Source organism: Parasteatoda tepidariorum, chromosome 9, assembly GCF_043381705.1.
Source record: "Parasteatoda tepidariorum isolate YZ-2023 chromosome 9, CAS_Ptep_4.0, whole genome shotgun sequence".
Taxonomy (NCBI): domain Eukaryota; kingdom Metazoa; phylum Arthropoda; class Arachnida; order Araneae; family Theridiidae; genus Parasteatoda; species Parasteatoda tepidariorum.
Genome location: NC_092212.1, coordinates 51,210,027 through 51,220,774, shown reverse-complemented (window position 1 = coordinate 51,220,774; position 10,748 = coordinate 51,210,027). Strand labels below are relative to the sequence as shown.

General features: G+C 29.7%; 1 protein-coding gene across 1 annotated transcript in view; it reads left to right on the top strand.

Annotated features, from left to right (window-relative positions):
• Positions 1 to 10,741, top strand: part of LOC107438918 (spectrin beta chain) — a gene marked incomplete in the record, with an annotated part of 105,952 nt that extends 95,211 nt beyond the window's left edge. The window contains 3 exon segments of the mRNA XM_071185528.1: positions 3,653 to 3,756; positions 5,284 to 5,326; positions 9,652 to 10,741. Coding sequence (XP_071041629.1) covers positions 3,653 to 3,756; positions 5,284 to 5,326; positions 9,652 to 9,804 — 300 coding nt within the window.
• Between the last annotated feature and the right edge of the window lie 7 nt (positions 10,742 to 10,748).

Sequence of the window (10,748 nt, the reverse complement as noted above, 5' to 3'; positions counted from 1 at the left end):
TAATTCTTCACGGCCAGATTATATAAATATATATAGTTTAGCAATATCACATTGCTTCGAATGTAAGGCACTTAAACTATGGCTATTGTATTTTCGTTGCCGATAGAGCTTCGAGAGACAGTGTTAAACAATTTTATGCATTAAATGTAATTAAATGCATTAAAGTAAGTGCTCGAAATCAGTCAAATAGTTTCTGAGTAGTTATAAAATTTTAAGAAGATTGTATTATAAATTTTCATTTCCTGCAAATAATTTGCAAGAAATTAATTCATTTCTTGTCTGTTCTAAAGCCCGGATAATTCTTCACGGCCAGATTATATAAATATATATAGTTTAGCAATATCACATTGCTTCGAATGTAAGGCACTTAAACTACGGCTATTTTATTTTCGTTGCCGATAGAGCTTCGAGAGACAGTGTTAAACAATTTTATGCATTAAATGTAATTAAATGCATTAAAGTAAGTGCTCGAAATCAGTCAAATAGTTTATGAGTAGTTATAAAATTTTAAAAAGATTGTATTATAAATTTTCATTTCTTGCAAATAATTTTGGAATTATTAGTAATTCAAAATAAGCTTCAAAATATGAAAATATTATAATAAATGCATCTATTATACAATTAAAAAAATATTTGATCATATTAAATTAGAAAATAAATAATCGTGAAAATTTCAGAATTATATTTGGTTTAACAAGTTTTATTGTTGTAAATGAAATTTTTTAATTTGCTTGAGCAAATCCAGAGATATGGCAAAATATACAATAACTAATAAAGGGATTGTAGGCCATTTGTGGATTGTTAATATTGTGGCCATTTTGAATAGAAGGTATGTCCTCGAACCTGTAAGACTGCATCACGTTACCTAACTAGTTCAATCATAAAATCAAAAGTTATGCAGGTGAACTGGATTTATTTCCAACGAATTGCACTTTTTGAAATCGTGGACTCAGATAGTAGCATATTGGACCATCAGGATATTTCATTATGCGGTGAAGTTTTACAATTTAAGGAAAACTCAAATGGTAGCATTTTATTACATTGATAACAATTTTTCGACTTTATCTTCGGAAACGAGATAACAAAATGCTCTTATAATTTTTTTCATTTAAAAAAAAAGAACAATTATTTTAGAATTTTTTTATTTTCGATACTGAACTATCCTATGAAAGGTTGTGGCTTGCAAGAAGCACATTGAAGAACAGAAATAAATATATATATACTAAAAGTATCTGTTTAATAAATATTTGGTTAATTAGTATCCGATTAATTAATTTGTGAACATCTTATAGAAACATCACCGGTAACTGGTTCATTGAATATTATAACTCCTATATTTTAGTTATTGAATATTCGTGTGATTTCTTTTGTGTTGTTCCCTCTCCCTACGACGAGAATAGATTTGAATGATACCAAAAAAATTCTTTTAACATAAATTATACAAAAATTGATATTTTCTAAAATATTTAAAAACAGACTGATAAAGATAGTTCCCAGAATATTAAATTATATTTTGAAAATAATGATTACAAAATTGTATGGGCGTAATTTTGGCACGAAAAATCCGTATCTCCCATTTTGATTGAGTGGAGACCTCGTACAATTATCAATACAGTCTAAAGTAGAGCAAATATTCAACAGTTTTTATTTATGAAAATTAAATTCATTATAAGCTTACTTACTAATTTTATCCCCTTCGCCTACATTCTTAATTGTTGAGGCGTTATTTTCACTTTGAATGGAGATAGTTTTACATCCTTTGTTATGCTGGCCAGATGGCCGAGCGGTTAGCGTGCCTGACTGAGGGTTCGAATCCCGCTCATGGCGGGGATGTTTCTCGCCGTGTTGTGTGCGATTGTGAATGAACCCACCCTATGAACGGGTATCCGTGGCAGTGTGACTTTGGTCGCAAGGTGCTCACAGGACAACACAAAATGAGCAACACTTCCGGCACCTTTCATAGCAAAAAACGACAAGTCCAGTGCCGGCCGTTAAAAAAAAAAAAATCTTAGTTATTTACGATTTCTACAAATGCTTCCAAATTTTACTTTTGAAGAAAACTCAGTAAACCAGGAAATCATTAGTAAAACCAGGAAGACTTTGAATAGTAGACAAATTAAACTGCCTCGTGTGTAACTTAAAACTTTTCATATCATTAAACTGATATCGCAAATCACCTCTGCAAGGGATTGAAATTGTGATGGTAGTCTTCGGATCATCTTCAGGGATGTTTCCCAGACAGTCACCAAAAGCCCATTATGCAGCTTTAGAGCGATGTACATAAAGTATTACTACTACCTTAATGTCGCAAATTATAAAAATATTTTTAGTCTTGCAGTAGACTGATTGCTAAGACACGGTTCCCAGCAGATCACCGAAGTCAAGACTGGCTGCGGTCAGTGTGCGGGTGGGTGACCACTTGGATCAGTCTGCGTAGGGACCGAGGGTGTGAGGTATGGGTTAAACTGTTCTACCGTAAAGTGCTCGACGTCGCGTGCAGGTCGTTGGGCTACCGCCACCCCCTCTGCAGAGGATCAAAATTGTGATGGCATGTCTTCGGATCATCCGCAGGGATGTTTCCCAGACCGTCGCCAATAGCCCNAGGCCTCAGCACGGGTTACCATAAATATCCTTTAGTAGTCCAAACGTAATGACATATTTCGTATTTTCAACCACTGCGCAGCTTAGTACCCCGAACGTAATGACATCTTTCTTATTTTTCATCAACTGCGCAGTTAACTTCGTCACATCGGACTACTAAATTGATCCGTGCTGAGGCCTTCCTTCTTCTAGGAGGTGTTGGTTGTCCTTTGTTGTGTGCGATTGTGAATGAGCCCATCCTATGAACGGGTATCCGTGGCAGTGTGACTTTCGTCACAAGGTGCTCACCGGACAACACAAAATGAGCAACACTTCCGGCACCTTCCATAGCGAAAAACGACAAGTCCAGTGCCGGCTGTTAAAAAAAAAAATATTTGTTATTTACGATTTCTACAAATGCTTCCAAACTTTACTTTTGAAGAAAACTCAGTAAACCAGGAAGTCATTAGTAAAACCAGGAAGACTTTGAATATTAGACAAATTTAACTGCCTCGTGTGTAACTTAAAACTTTTCATATCATTAAACTTATATCGCAAATCACCTCTGCAATGGATTGAAATTGTGATGGTAGTCTTCGGATCACCTTCAAGGATGTTTCCCACTCGTCGCCAAAAGCCCATTATGCAGCTTTAGAGCGATGTACATAAAGTATTACTACTACCTTAATTTCGCAAATTATAAAAATATTTTTAGTCCCGCAGTGGACTGATCGTTAAGACACGGCTCCCAGCAGATCACCGAAGTCAAGCATCACTGGCTGCGGTCAGTGTGCGGGTGGGTGACCACTTGGATCAGTCTGCGTAGGGACCGAGGGTGTGAGGTATGGGTCCTCGTTAAACTGTTCTACCGTAAAGTGCTCGACTTCGCGTGCAGGTCGTTGGGCTGCCAAAGCGGGGGGGGGCACCCCCTCTGCAGAGGATCAAAATTGTGATGGCATGTCTTCGGATCATCCTCAGGGATGTTTCCCAGACCGTCGCAAATAGCCCATTGTGCAGCTCTAGTGCGACGTAAATGAACTACATCACAAAAATATTTTTAATTTTTTTTAAGGAACCTGAAAATTATCATCATGGAGAATCCCCTGTAGATTTAAGAGGAAGTACAACTGAGGTTGCAACTGATTACACAAAACGAAGACACGTGTTCCGGCTAAGGTAAGTTAACAATATTAATGACAGATTTATTTAAACATCCGTTAACTAAATTACAAAATATTTACCAGTCTATACTCTATGAAAGTAGAAGTTTTTGTGAAGATTAAAACCAGTTTGCTAAATAGAACTCAAAATTAATATAAGTTTTTTTTTTTTTTTTCGTCTTCATAGGGAAATTTTTTAATGCTATGTTAAAATATTTTTCGGATTGAGATTGATTTATAAAAAATAAAATCTTTTAAGTCATTACCTAAAATTAACTTGATTCTTTTATTTTTAGTAGGAAAGGTGGGTGAGATTTTTCAAAATCTTACACACTGTAAAGAATTGACCACAAACTCGAACTTTTATGCTTATAAATAACCGAATTAGGAAGGTTCTACGAACTATCTGTGGTGCTATCCTCGATAACAACAACTGGAGAAAAATATATAATTTTGAAATATATAAGCTCTTTAATAGTGATATCATTAAATCTATTAAACTAAGTAGAATGAGATGAGCCGAGAACGAACAGCATTAAGTCTTTAATGCAACTTCCTCCAATAAAAGGCCAAGAGGAAGGCCCAAAAAGAGATGGAAAGACTGTGTGGATGAGGATTTTGCCATCCTAAAAGTAAAGAACTGGAAATCAATTGCTGGGAGAAGGGCAGAATGATGCCCAGGCTCACGAAGTGCTGTCGTGCCAATGCTGATGATGAAATAACCGAATTTAGAAATTCTCTGTTTATACCTCCAATAAACTAGATTAGAAATTGAAATTGGCATGTGAACGAACGCATAAGAGAAAATAGCTCGTCAGTGACCTTATGCTGACCTTTACTGTTACCCACATTTTTTAATTTTTAAGTATTTAGTGAAGTTATCGGCAGATTGATGCACAAATGAAAAATAGCTTCCCATCGACATTTAAAATTTATTAAAAATAGTGGTAAGTAATCATGGCCTTAAGTTAATTCAAAAAAAATTTTAGCGGTTTAGATTTATATTAAAACTAAAAGATAGGTAGTTAGGTTTTTTAGTAGCTGGAAGTTACATGCCAAACAAATGTTTAATTAATTATGCGTAAATAACTGTAAATAGTGATCTAAACTTAGTCATTCATGTTCTATTCAAATGAATGAGTGCATTAAATTAAGAAAGAATTTTAACAATTTTGTGAAATTCCCTATGTTTTGTATGCAATAAAGATTATTTAGATAATTAAGAACAGCATCATTGAATTAATTATAATAAAGTAGGGCACTCCTGAAACAGCCCATTGTGGGTCAGGGGAGCCATAAAGGTTAAGGCTTTGAAATTTCGTGAGCAACAATGTGGTGAGCATTGCATACCCACTGTCTTTACTTAACAGACTAACTGGTACCTATTTCTCTGGAACTGGGTGGGCTTTAAGCTGCCACTGGGGATTGAACTCCAGTTCTTCATAATGACAATTCAGTGCCTTAATCACTGAGTTTGAATTAATTATAATTTTTGTGGAATTTATTAGTGGAAGGAAACTAGTATAATCTTGTATTATTTTAGGTTGATGGGAGGAGGTGAAGATCTTTTCCAGGCAAAGGATGAGGTAAAAATTGCATTTTTAAATAATACACTCAACACATTCCGTGAAAAAAAAATTTATTTTTTCAAACAAAAAAAAAAATTTTTTTTTTAATTTTAGATATACTTTAATAGACAAAAACAAATAAACAGCATTCTTTACAAAATCAATTCTAAGCTAATATAAATAAATAAACAATCATAATAATAATATAATAATGAAAATTTCAAGTCATCCAAATATTTTTACTCATGTTTTCATCAGAATTTTAAAATTCCAAATACACATTTACAAACTATCGAGTCAAATTATTTTACTCATAAAAATATAACTAAATTCAAGATTTTCTAAGTGAAATTTTTATTCCTTCTAACTTGATTGGATATACATAAACTGAGAAGAAAGCGTGCCATTTAACCACAATTCTTACTTTTAATTTTTAGTTGGCAATCTAACAAGAAATATAAGGAAACAAAATGAATTAAAAAAAAAAAAAAACATAGTTTCAAAAGTCATAATTTTTTTAATGCTGGCAGCTTGCCAGGGAGAAAAAGGTAAACAAAAAGTTTAGAACTGCCTCTAAACACACTATATAACAATGGAAGCTATAAATTATCACATTTTCCATCTGTGGAAAGAGTCAATAAAAAAAAAATAGTCTTTTTTTTCTTTCAAAATTTGTGTGCTACTTTGTACTATCAACTACTTCCTAACTCTAGACTGAAATACTAATATAGCGTAAGTGATTAATAAGTACTTAAGTCCTGAAACACCAAAACATGAGCAAAAATAAATAAATAAACCCTGCCCTAGAGTTACACATACAAAATTCAAGAAAAAGAATCATGAAAAATAATTAAATACAAACAAATAAGAATCATGATGAATTGGTAAAAAAATATTTTCATAAATTTCTATTGTAGTCTAACATTACAAAAGCCCATACAGTAAAACCTCTCGGGAGTGACCACTCTCTGTATCGCAGTAAAATGGTTGTTTATTGGGGTTGGTCATTTTTTGGAGTTGCTTCCATTAACTTCAAAATGAAAGTGTATATTTTTTTCCAAGTGATTTTGATTTTAGTCAGTGTCATTTTCTTAATGCTGAAATGTGGAGTCATGAAAACTGGATCGATGAATAAAATTCAACGTCAATAAAATTTATCCCTACTGATATAATTGTGTATAAAAACAAATTTACCAATTATATGAAAGACAGAAATATTTTAAAGAAATAAACAATTACGTTTAAGTTTGCATTTAATTTTATATCATAAAAATTAGTTTACTTTAAAGTTTGTTTGAGATGCTTAGTTTTTTTCTAAAATAATTCTTTTTTTTTTTCTAATTTAATTTTCAACTCTAAAAATAAATCATTGGTAGCATTGTGTTTAGTGCACTCTGATTGCTACATGAAGTTGTATATCTCTTTCACAGATCATCAAAAAGAGCTCCCTATATAAGAGTAAACATATCTAACACACATTGAACATAGTAAACATCTAAATAAACATTGTAATCTACTTATCTGTTTTTTAATATTTTTTTGTATTTCCCAAATTAACTTTTTCCGCATATGGTGGGAAGGATTATCGGAGCTTAGGAGAAGTTTTCTTCAACACAAAGTTAATGGAAAGAAAAAATTCCATGCCTCCCCAAATAGAGGAGGTCGTTAAAAAGAGGTGGTCTTTCCTGGAAGTTTCACTGTATTTTGTTCATTTTCAATCATTTATATAGTTTTCATTTATATAGTTTTCATTCATATTATACATCAAGAGCAAAAAAATAACTTGAAATTTTTTGTTAAAAAAAAAAACGTCATGTCATACTTGTTAAATTTTAATCTTTCTAAAGATGAATTTCCCAAGTCAAAATGAGAATAATTTTTTTTTTTGCCAGAGCTTTAAGATTTCATATGATTATCATACATTCATATATATGTCTAATTAATTTATATATAGAGGTGAAAATCATCTTAAATTATATTTATAAAAGCATAAAATTTGCTTTTATAAATAAATCATTTATTTTATATTTATAGATATAAATATGCTTTTATGAATTAATTTGCTTTTATAATTTAGTAATTTTGCTTTCATAAATTAATTAGGTTAATATCACTTAAAATTTTGCAGAAAACCTGTTAAAGTTGCCAGATATGTAATATGTATAAAAAAGCAAATCAAACAAAATTTTAAGTGTAGAACTTTGTTTTGTTTTTAAATGTAAACGAATACAATAAAAAAAAATTTAAAGTCACAGTTTAGAAACTTTTGCTATAAACAAAACATGGTAGTTTAATCAGCAGCATTCACCATTAAATTTCTTAATAACATTTAATGTACAGTAGTGCAAAAAAAAAAAAAAACTTGAAAAACTTTCTATCTAATGATCAGATTTTCATGTATTAGGACTGAATGGTTCATGGGGGTGGTCGCAAATAGACTAATTAGGTAATGTGGATGATATTTTAAGTTACAAAAACACAAAAAAAATTCTTTCTCTGAATAAACATACTTTTTCTGCAACAGATTATGATGAGGTTTAGCAACAATCTAGAAAATATGGTCACAATAGTTTGATCAGGAGGGTAGTCCAAAGTTTGGTCCCATAAATGTTAATTTGACTTCTTGCGTTTTTCATCATACTTTGAGAATTTTTTTAGAAAATTGAAAATTTTTAACACAGTTATAAACTTTGTTTATCTAAGGATTCATACAAATTTCATTTAAATAATTTCCTTACAATATTTATTAAGTCGGAAAATTTTGAATTGTAAGGTATACAAATTTTTATCATTTTAAAGTATATAATTTTAGATGGAAAATGACAAAATTTGTTTTCTCAGGAACTATTGGACCTATTTTGTTAAAATCTTTTTTAATTTGCTTGCAAAGTTCTTGAGATATGGCAAAATACACAGAGTAAAATTAAGGTCCAAATTTTCGGCTGCTCTTTTGATATTTTGGAGGTCAAGAATCTGAATCATTTTTTAAGAAAAAGGTATGTTTATTAAAATAAAATAAGTTTTGATGCCTGATTTCATAACATAAAATAACGACTCTCAAACCTTTCAGATTGAGTCCCAGTATGTGAAAACTCGATCATTAGATCAAAAGGTATTCAGAATGATTTTTTCTTCATGCACTGTACACCATAAAAAATGTTAACAAAATAGAATTTGAAATTTTTTAAAGAAACAACTTGACACTCAATCTTCGAACATAATTTTAACTCAGTCCAGAATTGCTAACAACTTGAAGATCGATTGCAAAATTTTATTTTAAAATTACCTGCAACTAGATTGCAGACAACTAGTATGTATGTATACATTTAAATATTAAAATTTTAATACTATCATCAAGAAATGCAAAGTAGACATAACAATTTTGCAAACTAATTGTCAAAAACTACGAAATTGATTTACAGAATACATATAATAAATTAAGCAAATAAATATAAATTCTAAGGTTTTACTAAAAGTTGTAAGGGTGTTCCTTAGTCTATCATTAATGCAAATTTATAGAATCGTTGTGAAAAAAGTAGAAATTTCAAAATATTAAGTGAGAAAAAAATATCCAAATCTGACAAATTACTAATATGGAAGATTTGACTGCAAACATCAAAACCTGTTTTATTGCCACAGGAAATGGAGAATTGAAAGGGGATCATTAGATAGACCTCTAAACTTCATCAAATAAGTTTTTTTTTTCAGTTGCATATTAATTAGTGATCCTAATGTTATACTTATTTACGTCATTTTTTAAACAGGATTCTAAAAATTATAATTCCTGACAGAAATGTCACATTTTTTCAATAAAATAAGACATATTAGAATAATTTTAGGTTACAAACTGTTTTACAGCAATAGTTTGTTACATAAAATTCAAAAATTAGCATTTTTAATTGAAATTTGTATTTAGAACTCACCTTTTTAAAAAACAAAAGAAAAATCTTTTTTTAATCAGCCCTAACTTCCATAACTAATTTTTTTTTTCTAATGAAAGGGGGTCATTAGATAGACCTCTAAACTTCATCAAATAAGTTGTTTTGTTTTTTTCAGTTGCATATTAATTAGTGATCCTGATGTTATACTTATTTACGTCATTTTTTAAACAGGATTCTAAAAATTATAACTCCTGACATAAATTTCACATTTTTTAATAAAATAAGACATATTAGAATAATTTTTAGGTTACAAACTGCTTTACAGCAATAGTTTGTTACATAAAATTCAAAAATTAACATTTTTAATTGAAATTTGTATTGAAAACTCACCTTTTTAAAAAACAAAAGAAAAATCTTTTTTTAATCAGCCTTAACTTCCATAACTAATTTTTTTTCTAACAGGAAGAGATGATTAAATGGATTTCTCAACTCCAACAAGTATCTTCAGAAGGTATTCCTGGAGGCCCAGGCTATTCTCAAACCTTACCCTTGCGCAGGGAAGAAAGGAAAGATGAACAAAAAAGAAGAAGTCTTTTTGCAATGAAAAAGAAATAAATACCCTTAAAAATACTGTTTATATCTATGAAAAGTTGAATGGAATTTGACTTTCATAGAAACTTCCACAGTTAGACTAACAGCCTAAATGACTAATTCTTATTCATCTTCAACATTATTTATAATTGTTTCAAAACATTCATTCATTTGTTTGTGAATAGTGTATTTAGTGAAGAAATAATGAGACTTTTCTTTTCTAATTAAAGTCTCATTATTATATTTTAGAGTGTATAGTTATAAAACCATAAATACAATCATATACAGTTGAAATTAATAATGGTTTTTTTAATAACTTTTTTTAAGTAAATATTTGAGAAAACTTATATTTCTAAAATCTTTAATCCGTCAATAAAATTTAAGCATTATCAACATAACATTTGCATAAGATTTAAAAGAAAAATTTATTAAAATGGTCACAAGATGTACAACAAAAAACTAAAAAAAGTGTTTTATTAATTATATAACTTCATTAATAAATTTTTTCAATTTTGATAACTCATATAAAAAAATGTTTATGATGTAATATGAAATATTTCAACTTTATTGATTTAATTTTGAAATTTCACATATAATAGGCTAAAGAGATCAAATGAATTTTTATATTATAACTAGGTAATATGTATATAATATTCAGAGAAAAGATTTTTTTTCACTGATATTTCATTTATCAGTAATTACAAAAAAACTATCACTAAGCAGTATTATATTTTGAAGGAACTATAATATGAAGAATTGGATACAAAATGATGAAAAATATTTTATATACAATATAAATATACAACAAAAATAATATATATTTATAAATAATCAAAGGTTTGAGGATCTCATCCCGTTAATCTTATTTTTCTATAGGTTTCAAAGACTTTTTAATGAATGAGATATTTATACTTTTTTAAACTGTTACAGTTCAGATTTCAATAAAGTTATTAATGAGCAAGTTTGTG